Genomic DNA, 16,061 nt, shown 5'->3' with positions numbered 1-16,061 from the left:
AATCATAACCATCGTTCTCTATCTCTTAGAGTAATAGAGTAGTGCAAGTGCGAGTGACTGAAGTAAGGATCGATTTAGTTTTTATGTGAATTCGAGTATAACTTATATAGTAGATAAGATCTCTATTATTATCCTCATTATTATTTTTAGTTTATTATCCATGTCTTTTTCTGTGCCGTGTTTTTACTACATCTATTTTTATTTACATATTTTAAGCTTCTAGACCAAAAAAAAAGTTCTATTATCTCTATATTCGACCGTACATTCAAATAAAGATTCCTAATATTGCCTAGTGAGCCCTATTGGAAATTAAGTCAATGGTAGAATTTGGTTGTACCTAAAAAATAGACGATTTCTTTTCTAGTCTATGGTTATTTAGAAGAAATTTATTTTCCCAATTAAATAATTTCAAGGATAGGGATAAAAAATACATTTTTCAACCAACATTTTAAAGTTCATATTATAAGAAATTTTACAAATTTCTCTAACAAAAAAAGTTGAGAGATTTAAGGATAACTCCTGATGTTTAACAAATTAACCGTATAATTGACCAAAAAAAAAAATCCATCCATCTTCATTGGAGTATTATTATTTGCAATTTGTCTTAAACTATTTTTTTTTTTTAAATTCATCAAATTGGAAAGTGGCACATGGAAAGGTAAAAGCACCATCCTTTTTAGAGGTCGATTAAAATGATCTTCAAATAATTTGATTTTTAAAGTAAAATGACATATTCACCCCTATATTTATAGGGTCGAAATCATTATCATGTATATAGATACGAGACGGTAATAATATCGTGTATCAAATCAATTATTCAAGGCGCCATTAATTATTGTTATTTGTATGATACTTAAGACACATCTACTTCTTCTGAGAAGTCTTAAATTCTTCGATACAATATTTTTTTTTTTAATTTCACACCTATTTCATGAAAAAGGTAACTCATCAATCAATCTTGATCATCTTACATTAAAAATGGTCCGTTTCGTAACAATATTTTATCTCAATCAGATTTCAATCCATCTAGACTATTTTGACCAGCTTTACAGTAACTTAGCATTGATGCATCACCCTATAAATAAAAGAGTTGGATTTATCTCATTACTAAGCACGCTCAAATTCTATATATCAAAAGAAAGAAAATGTGACAGATATAAGTAAATAGTTAAAATACTTATAACTCTCTCGTAATTTAAAAGAAGTGTCAAATATATCCTTAAATTTTTAATATTGTGTTTATATTATTAAGAGATCTGCAGTTGTATAGTTAAATATATTTCAGTTATAAATATATTTAACCGAACAAGAATAAATCTCTTAAAATATATATTAGGTCTCTAAATTTTAAAAATACCTAAAATATTCTTAAACTATCAATTATGCATTTAATAGCTTATTAAAGTTTAAAAATGTCTCATTAATTTACTAAAAAAGAAAGTGTCTCATTAATCAGAGATTGATTAGAAATTTAAAATCGATATACCCATTCGATAAAAAAATAATAATTCAAGTATTTATTACGTACATTGAAAATTTAGATACTGTATATATTTGTTTTCATCGTGGATGAATTTTTCCTCCATGTACATCACGGTCACAGGCAGTGAAGTTAGCATTACCCAATTTGAAAAAACTGGAAGTTTGACGTTTACATGATTCTGTCTCACGTGTCAATGAAATCACTTTGGTCAAACCCTCCAAAGAAGAATTATTTTTATTTTTATTTTTACTTTTTCCATTCTTTTTTTCGTCTGACAGAACACCATATTTGATATTTCTTCGTTTCTAGGGCTCGCACTTTACTCCTCTTTTCTTCTCGATCTCTCCCTCTCAATTTGGGCTTTCGTCTCTCTAAACTCGCTCTGGAATTTCAGTCTTCAATTCGAGGTTCGTCAATGTAAGCATTGGGATACTGGCTGTTGGTTTTTTCGGAGTTTTCTGTTTGACCAGCTTGGTTTGTACTGCATTTCTGCTTAATTAGAATCTGGTCTCGACCTTACTGTTGTGTTTTCTTTTATTTTCTCGGGAATTTGAGCTCTTGTTGGCCCATTTTTTGGGATCAGACTTTGTTACTCTATGCTGAAGTGTGTTGACGATGTTGACTGAAATTTAATTGCTACCCCGCTGGAGTTTTGGATTCGGTAATGATGGGTTGAGTTGCATGAATTGTATTTGGGTCAATGTTTTCTGCTGGGATTTGACTTGGGATTCGATTTAGTGAAGTGTTTATAGAGATTTGGATCTAGCTTATTCGTTTGAGCTTGATATGTTCTCCGCCCCGTATGTAAGACGTACGAATTGTAGTTAATTTCAGCTTGGTATTTATTGTGTTTGTATTTGATGCTACAGTGTAGTGTTTATCTGGTCGAGGTGAAGACTGAAGAGTGATGTGCTTGAGTTATGGCGCTTAATTTTCCTGCTTCTAAGGCGGCCGAGATAGCCATTGCGTCTATTGGTCGTGGATACGACATAACGGCAGATCTAAGACTCAAGTACTGTAAATGGGATTTGCATAGGTCTCGGTTGATAGAAATTGATGAAGATGTGGGCCATGAGATTGTTCTTCCGGGTGGGATTTCAATCCCAAATGTGCCCAAATCAATCAAGTGTGACAAGGGGGAGCGGACAAGGTTCAGGTCTGATGTTCTCTCTTTCCAGCAGGTATTGCTCTTTATTTTGAGGCTAGAAGATTTGTTTTGTGTAAAAGCATATGCTCAGATTTAACTACAGTAATAAAGTTTATAAGGACAATAAGAATCTTCATGTGCGATGATTAGAGGGTACGGGAACGTGTACATGCATGCTTATTATTTGGGATTAAAGGAAATCTAGAAACTAAATAACCTTAAATTCTTCTTTAGTCTTTACCCTGAAACTCTTGAGGCCTGGAAAAGAAACGAAATGCTTAAATTATTCTCTATCTGAAAATTCAAGTTTGAGGTAATTCCGGATAGAGTATTGAAGAGACTCTAAACTGAGTTAGTCCCCGAATATTTATTGAATTCTTTGTTGTACTACTTCCAGGTTTTGAACCCATAATATGGGAATATAAAACGTGATATTTCATTACCATTTTACTTGTGCATGTTCTTGGAGCAATTCATCAACAAACCATGTATTCAAGAAACTAATTTTCTAAGTTTCCTTATTGCTGCTTGATATTTCTTTATGATCCCATCTTTCAATGTTAAATTGTTATCAAATATGGTTGCAATTCTGCTTCACCATACTTCTATATGCTTTTGTGTTTTCCCAATGTCTGCTAATCATCTAGCATAAAATGCAGATGTCAGAGCAGTTCAATCAGGAGATGACTTTGACTGGCAAAATTCCTTCAGGTCACTTCAACACCATGTTCGAGTTTTCAGGATGTTGGCAGAAAGATGCATCGAATACTAAGAATCTAGCCTTCGATGGGGTCTTCATTACACTGTACACAGTTGCTTTGGAAAAATCACAGATGGTACTCTGCGATCTTGTGAGGAAAGCTGTGCCATCATCTTGGGACCCTGCTGCACTAGCAAGGTATATTTTCTTTTACAAGATATGGAACCAGTTATTTTTCTATAAGAAGCTTTGTGTTATATTCATTTTAGTCTAGGAAGCATGGACAATCCATTTTAGGCCGAGTGTCTATGTTGGACACGCCAGTTTACATGTCTTAATTATTTATTTATTTTATATTTTGGACATCTCTAGACACGCATGGGACATGCCTGTCCCAGTCCTAAAAACTAAACAGAATTCCCATAATTAAAAGCGCATAACTTAAAAAAAGAAAAGAAAAAAGAAGAAATGCTAAAAAATAAAACAGAAGTCAGAAGTCCTAGCCTCCCACGAATCCCACAAAAAAGAGAAGCACGAGAAACCCTTCACCACCATCGCTACCACCGTCAACCTTTGCTGCTGCTGTCACTGCCGCCACCACCGCCACCACTGCGAAACCATCTAAACCAATTCAAGACGAAAAATAATGTGTCTCCGACGTGTCCGTGTAGACATTTGCGTATCGCTATGTTCGTGTCTGTGTCTATGTCCGTGCTTATTAGATTTTAGTTCGTGCTTTTGTACTTTGTTAATCTCTTGAGCAATCGATATGATAATCTCTCGTAAAAATGATAGTCAACTTGAATAATTGATTTGAGAGGAACAAGATGGTTTTTAGAGTAAAATACTTTGATGTCTTTCTAACATGCTTTGATGTCTTTCTTTGGACGTGTTCTAAAAAGATAAAGAATCATGATAATTAATTTTGTATGTCTGCTTTATGTAGTAAAATAATTGGGAGTTTTTGCATTTTGCATTCTCTTCTCTTCCCTTAGTAGTTAAGGTTTAGCGCTGGCCTGCTAAGAAGTCTCAGATCCTCCTACGACAGTTTCTAACCATTGTCAATGAGAAGCCAATTTTTACAAAGGTTTCTTAATATTTAGCTTCTTTTTAGGCCTCATTAGTCGTGAATGATTATTTGCTCATATATTTGCCATCATAAATGTTAGGATCAACTTTGGCTAGACACATTGATGCAAAAATATATATTAAATTTTATTTTTCATCTTTATTGAGATCCGGAAGCGAAATTAATCCCTACTTGATTGTCTTAGGTTTATCGAAACCTTTGGCACCCACATTATTGTTGGCTTAAAGATGGGTGGAAAGGATGTAATATATATGAAGCAGCAGCATTCGTCTACTCTTCAACCTTCTGAAGTGCAGAAGAGATTGAAGGAAATGGCAGATAAAAGGTTTTCAGAGACTATTGGACCTTATGGAATGGACTCTGAACGGATTTACAACAATGACAGGGTTTCTGGAATTTGTCCATGTTCTTGATGTTTGAGCATAATTTATGTCTCGATCATACTAGAGTTCATCTTTCATATTTTATAGTAAATCAATTTTCTTTCCAGGATATTGCAACCATTTTCAAGAGAAGAGGTGGAATTGAAAGTATCAACCTCCCTCATCATGAGTGGTTGCAGACAGTTCAGTTGGGGCCAGACGTGATCTCAATGTCCTTTATCCCAATTACTTCTTTGTTGAATGGAGTTCCAGGAAGTGGATTCTTGAGCCATGCAATAAATCTTTATTTGCGATGTGAGTAAAACTGCATCTGCTCGCAAATTCCAAATTGATGGTACTGGCTTATCAACGTGCTGTTTTATGGTGAAAAACCAAGCCTTTATTAAGACAAATTCAAAAATACAAATGGACACTAAAAAGGAAAAAGAAGAAAGAAAAATCTACTATAGAAGGAGCCTGTACAAAGAAATTATAAAAAAAGACTCCTATGGTTAAGAATTATAGACAACAACGGATAATTAACTAGGCTCCAAAGTGAGGCATCAAACCTAAGCCATAAACCATCTCTCTTTTTGTTGAGGCCTGAGGGGAGACTAATTCAAGTTTATAGTTGATGTCTATATGAATAGTATAATTATTTATTTATTTATTTTGATTAAGCTAGCTTCTTGGGTTGATATTATAAAGGAAACCTTCTTGGGCCATGGATTGAAAGGAAGCTAAGAAAATATTCAATAAGAAATCTTTAACCCTGGAAGGGGTTTTTGACCTCACTAAATACCATGGTTCTTTTTGGAATTTACCCTTCAGATTCCTTTGTAATTTGCTCAAATTTGTGATCTTTTTTGAACTCTCATTGGGAGTTTAGCTTTTGGTGATACCTTTCTACTACATCAATGAGAAGTCACCCTTGTTTCAAAACAGTGTCTGTATTTCTTTAAGAAAAGAGAAGTGTTAGATTGGATAACGATAACCTATAATGCACCTTTGACAAGAATAAATTGTGGTTGTTTTGGATGTCCTTGATCACTGCATGACGTGCATTTCCATACTGGTGCTAACAGATGTGGGTCCGAAGACGTCGAGATTCTATTGCATTTTAATGCATCTTTTTCATCATTGCAGACAAACCCCCAATTGAAGAGCTTCATCAATTTCTGGAGTTTCAGCTCCCAAGGCAATGGGCGCCGATATTCAGTGAGCTTCCACTTGGTCCGCAGCGGAAACATCAAAACTTGGCATCTCTTCAGTTTAGCCTTATGGGATCAAAGCTTTATGTGAATACCACTCCAGTATGGTTTCTTTTCTCAATGTTTTTGATTTCTGCCAATTGCATTAAATTAAGAATAATCCTCGTGCATACACACACACACACACACACACACACACACACACACACACACACACACACACACACACACACACACACACATATATATTTTTTCCTGATTCACAACTTTGGAGAATTTGAGCTTGAAATATTCTAATGGTTAATCCCAAGGGGTGGACATGATGTTATGGGCGTCGCAAAATCAGCTTAATAGTTGGTAGGTTCAAAAACTTTCAGATCAAACATCTTTTATATATACGTTCCATGAGTTATTGGTAATTCTAGATTGTTGCCCTAGGAGATACGAACCCAACCCAGAGAGAGTAAAAGCAGAAATATGAGGATACATTTGGAAATAGAAAACATGAAATCCAATTCTAGGAACTACTCTTGCGTGCAATAAGTTTTGGCTATGCATAGATTTTTTCTAGCTCTAGAAAAAGAAAATTGAAAGACCTTTGATTTACTCGTGTCTTTCATCGCAGGTTGATGTAGGTAGGAGGCCAGTTACAGGTCTCCGGCTTTATTTGGAAGGTAAAAGAAGCAACTGTTTATCCATCCACTTGCAGCACCTTTCCTCTTTACCCAAAATTTTTCAACTTACGGAGGATCCAAATGGCAACTTCCATCCGGAGTCATATGATCGCAGATATCTCGAAAAAGTTCAGTCCAAGTACTTCTCTCACGTGTGCACTGCTCCTGTCGAGGCCGACGAGGATCTCTCAATAGTAACTGGCGCACAGTTACAGGTTGTAAATCATGGGATGAGAAACATTCTTTTTCTCCGACTCCGCTTCTCTTCGGTTTTGGGAGCTACGGTTGTAAAGCAAGCAGAGTGGGAAGGTTCTCCTGGACTGGCAGCCAAATCTGGACTCATATCAACACTAATCAGTCATCATTTCTCAACAGTTCAGAAACCACCTCCAAAACCAGCTGATGTGAATATAAACTCTGCTATATATCCTGGGGGTCCACCAGTGCCTGTACAGGCTCCCAAGCTCCTGAAATTTGTAGATACCACTGAAATGAAGAGAGGACCCCAAGAAACTCCTGGGTATTGGGTTGTCTCTGGGGCAAGACTCATGGTGGAGAAGGGCAGGATCTCCCTCCGGGTTAAGTTTTCTTTATTAACCATAATATTACCCGACGAAGAAGAAATCAATGACAATTAGATCGTTTTGTTCGGTTGTTCAATGCCAAATATGAATGGAAGTTTGCATAGTAATGGAGGTGGATTATAGACTCCCAAGAATAACAGGAAGCAGCACGTTTAAGACCAAGCATAAGTGGAGTGAGAGGTCTCGATCGCTGCGAAAAAGAGGACTGGGAAGGTTAGTGTTAGATCCCTCTTAGGACAATCCAACTTCAGCAAAAGAAATGAAAGGAACTTGAGGGGTGAAGCAATGTGGAAAGACAATGTTGGATGACTCTACTGTGAATTCAGTAACAATTCAAAAGAGTCGTCATCTGTGATTTACTTTTTCGTGTATGTAATACGAATTCACTGCATCAAAGGTTTTAGAGCCTTTGTCCCCATATTGTACATAACATTTTCAGGTCTTCTGTGGATAAGTAGAGATTTCAAATGTTTTTCTTATGTCTGTAACCATTTATGAGAGCTTTTATATAGACATTTTCCTTTTTATTTGCTGAATTTTTAAGCACTTCCTCACTGTAATAAAAACTTTTGAGCCTCTTGAGGAAGGTCATGATATTACATTTAGGATCCACGTTGTAGAGATATTTTGAGAAAGGGTATCATAATTTCCCAGAATTGCCTTTTCTTCCTCTTGAAAAGCTAAATTTAAATCATAAGAAAATTGAGTGCATATAATATAAAATATAAGTTACAATTTTATTTTCATCTACACACTTTTAGTTCAAGAATGTTATTTTAGTTCTAGAACCCTTTAAAAAAAATTAAAAAAAAAGTTGAGCTAAGATTGAACTATCGATGATTTTTAAGGGGATAATAAATGTCTTATTTTCTGATTTATGTTTATAAGTAACATTTACGATATAAAAAAATTAAACATTTAGATTGAAATATACTTTTTATATAAACCAGACAAGAAAAAAGGTAAATAAAACAGGTATAAAAGTGAAATGATATCTACTTATTCATTTTTTTTTTCATTACTTGTAATATAACTTCTTTGACAATCAATTTACAGATCAGAAACTGATGAAACATATCAGCATTTGTGAAAATTTCCCTGTGGGTGAAGAATCACAAGTATTATTATTCTGAGAAGAAGCAAAGCTGAGAGGATTCCTAAAATGCTGCAGCTGCTTTAATGGAGGCAATATCATATTGTTTTTTAAGGACCTGAAAAATTATGGTCATGAGAAGGCCAATAGATCCCCTCTCTTTGGCATGGCACTGGCAGAGGAGCTGGCTGGGCAATGAAAGTGGGGATGTGCTGACCTGGCATCAACACTGAGAAATCAGATGCATATGATCTTGACACCTGGCACCAAACAAAAAGACACACTTAATAAACAAAAACATATGATTTCCAAGGTGGAATTCAGTGACTCGACCTTGAAAGAAAAGCATGTATTGTGTAATGATTGGTGCAGGCTAGTGTTGATGTTGTGTGTCTTGCCACTGTTGTGATCAAAGATAATGTTGTTGAAGAAGACAAGAGAAAATAGTTCTTTTTTCCTTTTTCTTTTCTTAATTTTCTTTGAATCCACTCGAATGTTGAACTGTAGAGATGAAACTAGTTAGGAGACTATGGTTGTTTAGATATTGGTAGTTTCGTCGTGAGATAAGTTTATGAAGCCACATGTGACACTCGTCTCTCAAAAGACGAGTTCAATTAACCTAGGGTGAGAAACGAGTGCCACCTCATTTCCACATCAGAAAAATTATCTTCTTTTCCCCATAAGTTTGCAAAGTCCTAATATTAAAAAAAGTATTGAATTTGAGGCCATGGGTAAAATTATTTGGTGGTTACCGACCTAGAATATTAAATATCCTATGAGTTTCTCGACTCTAATTTAATCCAGTTACATATAAACTGGACAACCATGTTTGTTCACAAAGAAAATTTATTTTAGAGCTCCTTATTAAGAGATTTGGGACCAGGAAGAACATATGAAGAGTTAAGTAGTTTAAAGCATCCTAAACTGAAACACTTATTTTAAGGGAAGGGGAAGTTCTGCAAAGTTGTAATGATATTAAACAAAGGGGGATGACAATCTAAGAAACTAACCACTTGGGGTCGAAACGTACCATATTCGGACAAGCGAATTTTTCGGCCGGACCCGAGCCAGCAGAGTTGTTGGTGACTTCATCAGAGGAGGAGGAGAGAGGAGAAGTTGGTCTGAACAGATGCTCAAAGATGGCCATGATAAGGAACATTGATATCAAGATTGCAGTGGCAACAAAGCCAAAGGAAATGGCATTCATGGAGGATCCAAAGTTCTTCCAAGGAGCTTCCTGACCAAAGTCTGTTTGAGCTGATGGGCTCTGGTCTGGAGTTGTGTAAATGTTCCATGACTTTGATCTTTCACTCCCAATCTCACTCATACCTCTTCTGATAACTTGGTGGTGCTGCTGCTTAATTTCTTCTTCAACTGATGAAAATGGCTTCTACATAAGAATGTATTTGCTGCTGATTTCTAGCCCTGCAAAAGAAACTGGTTTTCTCAGCATTTCTTATTTGAATCCAATCTCCAGAGGCAGAGCCACAAATTTGGTTAAAAAGGGGGCAAGATAGAAAAAAGAAACATTAAAATTTGAACTTCCATGAAAATTTAGCCCCTCCAACCCCACCACAAACACACAATATGGGGTTATTTGTCTTACCTTTCAGACCTTTCAGCTAAAGAAATGCAGGAAAAGGAACTTCCAATGTTTTTCTTTTTTGTTTTTCCTATTTGTTCATGGTTCAATGACAGCTAAGATATCAACCCCGCCCCGGGGAGGGGAGTGTTAGAACCAGAATGAGAAGAAGAGAATAGTAAACAGCAAGGCAAGCACTTACAGAAGCCAAGGGAAGAGGAAGAAGGTATCCAAGATTCTCTGTGATGGCAGTTAGTTATTCGGATGACGCGATATTGAAAATGATGCAAAACCATCTGCTATAAAACTAATCAGTTTCTCAAGAGTTTCTAAGTTTTGATTTAGGCTTTGAAGGGTAGTTTGCATCCAATACTCCCAATTCCATAGCTACCCTGTCATGAAAAAACAAGACATCTATTTTTGCTCCAAGCATTATTTAATAGAGAAAGCAACCAACCCAAGTTGCACTTTTCCACTATAGAAAAAGTATATAAAATAAAATGGGAAAAGGGTTAATGATAATTTGATTGCTACAGCTTTTTCCATTTAATTGTGATTCCTAGCTTAGTGAAAACTATACTTTGTCTGAAGCAACAAACTTAAAGAAAGCAAAAGAATGGCCCTCCCTGTCTGGGGAGCAAAAATGAGAATGGCTTATTGGTCATTTCAGAAAGTTCCCATCGATTAAAAGAACCATATTTCATTAAGATGAAAAGTTTTTAATCTAACCCGGTCACCATGAATGAGGTAATTAAAGGATTTTGGAAAGTTGGAGGTTTTACAGCATGCTTATTCAGATCATCACCTAAATTTCCAAGATAACATTTGAATCAAATAATTGTATGCACTAAAACCAGACCCATAACCATTATTTTCCACCTCAATAATGATTGTTCATCTATATTTACTGACATAAACTATGTGCTTTCATATAATTAATCATTCTACCATAACGGTTTTACGAAAAACACGTCATTATTGATTAAATGCTTATCATGAAAACGGGAGCCATACTAAATAATTTCTCTAGAGAAATTGTTGGAAAGGGCCACTAGATGTGTTTGTTTTTAGATATCATCTAACTGTCCTAAAATGACAGCCACATTGAATAGTTTCTCGAGTTTTTTAATATCCTTTTAGCCCAAGAATTATTTTTGAATCATGAATGCATTAACCCAGTTCATATTCAATATGACCCTTTCAGATGTCATCATAGGGAGGGAACCAATATCTCGCACAATCTCATACAAAAACACAACCAAGAAAGCTGATGAAAGGAAAAAAGAATACAAAAAGCAGTTATGATATTGATATTAATTCAAGCAAAACAAAAGCTTGCCCAAAGTGAAGGCATGTCTTGTTTGTGTAGCCATTTTCTATCCAAAAAACAAAAGGAAAGGATAGCAAATTATTCCTCTGGAGAAAGAATCTAAAAATAAAACGACATAATAAAGAGAAGCAGAAGAGAATAATGTTTTGTTCACCTTACAGCTATGCTGTACCAAGCACATCCATATGATTCAAGAGAAGAAAGAAAATGGGTTGGTGGCAAAAAAGAGCAAAGGTAGGAAAGAATGTGATGTAGACCACAATTATTCCTCATATATCTCTCCTCTTCAAATAACCTGTAGAGAGGAACCCATAACTTTTGTCAGAAACACTAAAGCCATTTGCTGTACCGCCTGCAAGTGTAATGTGTGGTTAAAGTTATTAAACCATGCTTTCAGTTCCTTTTTCTTCTTATAAGCGGGGTAAGTGGGCTCTAGTCATATTATGTTCATGGTCTACCTTCTACTAGTTTCGGAGAGGCTCTGCGCTTTGCCTACCTGAAATCAGCTTCGGTGACAACAAATATTTAAGATTATTAAGGCCCTTGGTTTTCTGTTTTTAAAAAATAAGCTTGTTAACACTATTTTCACTCCTATATTTCTTTGTTTTGCCAAGCCGAAGGTTGAAAACTAAAGAAAAAAAGTAGTTTTCAAAAACTTATTTTTATTTTTGGAATTTGAGAATGTAAATGTGTTTTTAAGAAAAGGTAAAAACATACTAAAAAAAACTGTGAACAAACAAGTATAACTTTCAAAAACAGAAAACTAAAAACGAAATGATTATCAGACGAGATCTAAGTTTTGAAAACTTAGGGACTTGGATCCAAGACGCTGGGGTATCTTCAAACATCTCAACCATGGCAAACATCTCGAGCATTTACCGGAGACCATCATGCATTAGGGTTATTACCATTTTCCTCTTTCTTTTTTCTTCTACATGATTTTTAGGTTCATTTTTTTTATACAGATATTGTGATATTTAATTCATTACATCCCACCTGATATGAAGGAATCAGAACTATTAAGCAAAGACTTCTCTCCTTACTAGAGAAATCAAAGTGTTGTTGAAAAGAAAACTGCAATAATTACAACACATATGTGGCTCTTCTGCCTAAAATGCATTGATTGAGGATCTTTTTGTCAACAGAACAATCACCATGTCTGATGATGACATTGAAAGCCTATAAACTTTAGGACCACCTAGTAAATTTCAAAAAACAACCTCAGTTTCAGCAAAATGACCCCAATGTTAAAGAATTATCTGTCTGTTTCAATGAGGCTCATACACATAAAGTGCCTTAACCATGCCACAAAAGTCACACAAATAGAACAAAATATGCCCAAATTTTGAAAATCTTTGTAGCTATCTCCCACTCTTCAACCGCTAAAACAAACAAACGAAATGAAAACCAAAATCCCATTTTCATGTGCAGACAAATGGATCATCATAACAAGATTTGATGAAGTTTGAGAATGTGGTTCATCAATTTCTCTCACAAAACAGACAACCCATTTCATTTCATGCAAAAGGGCAGCAGAAAAAGAAAAAAAAAAAAAAAAGAGGGAAAACAAGTTTCCATTTCCATGTAAGACATTTTTTAAAAGCAAAGGGCCCCATGAAAAGAAAGCACACTAAAGAAGAGGTTGAAAATAGATTGAAGCATAAATCTTCCTCTCCATTTCTCTCTTTTCTTTCCTATCCAAGTCCCCACCCTCACGCATCCTTTTACTTTACCAACAATCAAGCAAAAGAAATTCCTCGATGTTTGAAATCAAACAAAAGAAAAATTTGTAATAAACAAAAAGAAAAAAACAACTACTGCGTGGCAAAAAGTTGAAAGTTACATTAAATAAAATTGGGATTTCTTCACCTCTTCATCACGTTCGTGGCTTCGGTTCTTTTTCCCCCTTCTTTCGCTCTCTCACTGGCGACCCTCCACTTCATATCCATGTGCTTCTCTCTCCTCTCTCTCTCTCTCTCTCACTTCTGTAGTGTGAGAGTGGGAAATGATGGCTATGCCTGAAGAACAGGAAGGTTACATTGGAATTCTGAGTCAAAATGATTCTGGGGTCCCTACTTTTTTCTCTTGTGCTGTGCTATTTTGTTTGAAATAAATGGAAAATAATTAGGGGAAGAAAGGAATGTCTTGTTATGGAGATCAGTTTTTTTCTGTACTTCTGGTGAAGAAAAGGGGGAAAGAAAAAGTAAAAATATTTAGGAATCCAACCACAAAAGAAAAAACAAAAATTCAAGCACAAGCACATTAAAAATTGAAACTTTAAGCATACCCACAAAATGTTAGTTTAGTATCTGTTCTCCAATAGATTCACCTGCGGAGCTGAATGAAATCAAGGTTTTAGGTTTTCAAAATTTTAGGTTTGATTTTGAATTAGAGACGTTAAAATTGATGAATTTGACTATAAATTTAAGTCATCACTTCAATTCTTATAATTTTTGCTTGATTTTAATTTGGTGTTCATGATTATGAAAAGTTCTAAGATTCAAAAAGTTCATACTGTTATCAGACATAAACAAATTTTTTCAAGTAATAAGCTTTCCTCTTAGTTAAAAAAAGAAAATGTTCTTCAGATGTTAGCTCATAGATATCTAATTTGATAAGGTAAAATTTCAATATATTTTCAAATAATAGATTAATTTTTGCTCATCATCAAGGAAAAATCATCTTTTGGGAGCTATTTTATAGATACATCTTGTCAAGAAATGGTTTCTTTAAAATTAATTTATAATTATTTTGGAACCAACCACTTTTAATTTTTATTTTTCAAGACCACTTTATATGTCCAAATCCTCTAAAGATATTAAGAACAAAACTTGATGAGCAAGCTTTCCATAGAGTGGCTTTTTTAGGTTTTGATTGTTTGTTGATTATATATATATTTTTGAAAATGAATTAAAATAATAAATGTTTTTTTAATAATGAAAAATGTTCATTAAATCATAAATGGGTATATACATTCATTTTATTTTAGTTATTGGTATCTTGAAATAATTTGTTAAAAACAATACTTTAGTTCATGATTGAGCCTCCTCCATTGATTGCATACCAATTATAATTAGTTCATTTGCACTCTTTATTGTGTAAATATAATGGTAAATTAAGTATTTATTTATTTATTTTCTTACAAGAATATAATGAAACAGCAAATAATTAATAAGAGTCTGTTTTCTAAGTGAAATCAATGGCATTATGTGTTTGAGGAATAAAAAGGTCATGTGATAAAGTTCAATTCCTCACATGATATTTTCCTTTTTCCCCCTTTTTTTTTTTGATAAATTTACTTTTTAGTTCAAACTTTAAATTCTCTCTATCTCATTTCGGTGTCTTTATACCTTGTTTATGGTTAGTAAAAAAATACTTACATATACACAAGTCGGTAGGAACTTATTGACTTTCTGATGTGTCGTATTTTAATTGACTCAAAAGTTTTAGTGAGATCCACTTGTCTATTAAATACAATAGAAATAGCTTAATAAAAATATGTCACATCAGAAAGTCAGTATAAAAATATTTAGAAAAATATTTACTATGAAAAAGTGATATATATTTTATTAATGAAACGACTTTTTTACGACTTTTTGTTTAATAAGTTGTGAAAGTACAAAATTGTTTCAATTTTAGGCCAAAATTCAATCTAATAGTATTTCATTTACAAGAGTGCTATAAATTTTACTTGAGATGGAATAATGTTTTTCTCTTCTCTATTTTCTATAAGAAGTATTTTTGAAGCATAAAATTTTGTTTAATTATCGATTGTTGTTATAAGTTAAGTATGAGTAGGAACATGGAATTGAGATAGAATGATGAAAAGAAGAAAAAAAAATGTTAAATATACAAATGATTTCTATTCTTTGGGTTGATTCTCAAATTTGGTTCTTAATTCGTTTACAATTTTATCTTTGATATTTAAAATTCTCAATTAAACCATTTTAGAGAAAATTTGTTAAAAAAGTTGATAAATTATTAAATTATTATTTTATTAATATATTTACATGTTGCTCACATGTTACCAAACCCATGAAACATATCAATTCATTAGCAAAATTCGACCCATTAATTAACAAAATTCGTTTTTCTCAAGTGGCATACTTTCATGTCAAAATAGAAATTTTTTTAGACTCGTTGATAAATTTTAATTTATTAAAAGTAAAAATTTTAAAAGATTATAGGCCAATCCAAAAAATTGAGAATTTTAAAAGATTATCGACCAAGAAATACATTTCTGATATATATTTTTTCTAAAAGAAAAAGGAAAATAATAGTCATATATGTGTCTGATAAAGTTGACATTTATTTTTGCAAAGGGACAAAGTTGACATTTGATAACTAGATTATTTTTCCTACTTTTTTATTTTTTGTTTCTTTCATGCATTATTTGACTAAAAATGTTTTCATCATTTTCATTTTATTTCTATCATTTACAAAAGCATAGATGCTTTTTTTTTCCCTCTAACATCTTGCTAAACTCTTCAAAACTAATTGAAGAAGAAAAAAAGTAGAAAAAACAAAGGATTTTTAAGCTGATATAATTGTTTATTTTTGTATGTAATTATCATAAACTAACCATCTCAATGAAGAAACACATAGTAAACTTGTATTTTGTACATTGGTTTCACTCTTTAAAGTTGATAGTGAAGTTCATTTTCTTGCTTTTCATACATTATTTTTTTAAAATTAAAATTTGAGGATTTTGTTTGTCTGAATTTTCGGCCGCTTAAATTTGAAGGTGAATCAATATTTCTATAATGTAACAAAAACATCGACAAAATATAAAAATATCAACAAAG

General features: G+C 33.5%; 2 protein-coding genes and 1 pseudogene across 4 annotated transcripts; 1 reads left to right on the top strand and 2 right to left on the bottom strand.

Annotated features, from left to right (window-relative positions):
* Positions 1–1,730: 1,730 nt before the first annotated feature.
* Positions 1,731–7,778, top strand: LOC111008252 (MAC/Perforin domain-containing protein). Its single transcript, XM_088118902.1, is given in 7 exon segments — positions 1,731–1,890; positions 2,353–2,664; positions 3,290–3,528; positions 4,605–4,812; positions 4,815–5,097; positions 5,929–6,095; positions 6,619–7,778. Coding segments are annotated over 6 exon segments (1,845 nt in total). The 5' UTR covers positions 1,731–1,890; positions 2,353–2,403; the 3' UTR covers positions 7,306–7,778.
* A 451-nt stretch (positions 7,779–8,229) lies between these two features.
* Positions 8,230–10,295, bottom strand: LOC111008157 (multidrug resistance protein). Of its 2 annotated transcripts, none has more exons than XM_022280755.2 (3): positions 10,129–10,295; positions 9,375–9,769; positions 8,230–8,604 (listed from the first exon to the last, which is right to left on the bottom strand). In XM_022280755.2, exons 2-3 carry the CDS (start codon positions 9,669–9,671, stop codon positions 8,455–8,457), a joined length of 447 nt encoding a protein of 148 aa, XP_022136447.1. In that variant the 5' UTR covers positions 9,672–9,769; positions 10,129–10,295; the 3' UTR covers positions 8,230–8,454. The 2 variants fall into 2 exon arrangements, with proteins under 2 accessions (XP_022136447.1, XP_022136450.1); XM_022280758.2 differs by lacking the exon at positions 10,129–10,295 and adding an exon at positions 9,951–10,106.
* A 161-nt stretch (positions 10,296–10,456) lies between these two features.
* Positions 10,457–15,859, bottom strand: LOC148208417 (uncharacterized; annotated as a pseudogene). Its single transcript, XR_015788299.1, has 6 exons — positions 15,839–15,859; positions 13,210–13,351; positions 12,541–12,551; positions 12,411–12,454; positions 11,411–11,551; positions 10,457–10,556 (listed from the first exon to the last, which is right to left on the bottom strand). The product of XR_015788299.1 is annotated as an uncharacterized LOC148208417 (transcript).
* Between the last annotated feature and the right edge of the window lie 202 nt (positions 15,860–16,061).

Source organism: Momordica charantia (assembly GCF_013281855.1).
Source record: "Momordica charantia cultivar OHB3-1 chromosome 10 unlocalized genomic scaffold, Mcharantia_2.0 BLBB01000010.1, whole genome shotgun sequence".
NCBI lineage: Eukaryota > Viridiplantae > Streptophyta > Magnoliopsida > Cucurbitales > Cucurbitaceae > Momordica > Momordica charantia.
The sequence above is the reverse complement of the archived record's forward strand: the minus strand, read 5'-3'. Positions and strand labels throughout refer to the sequence as shown.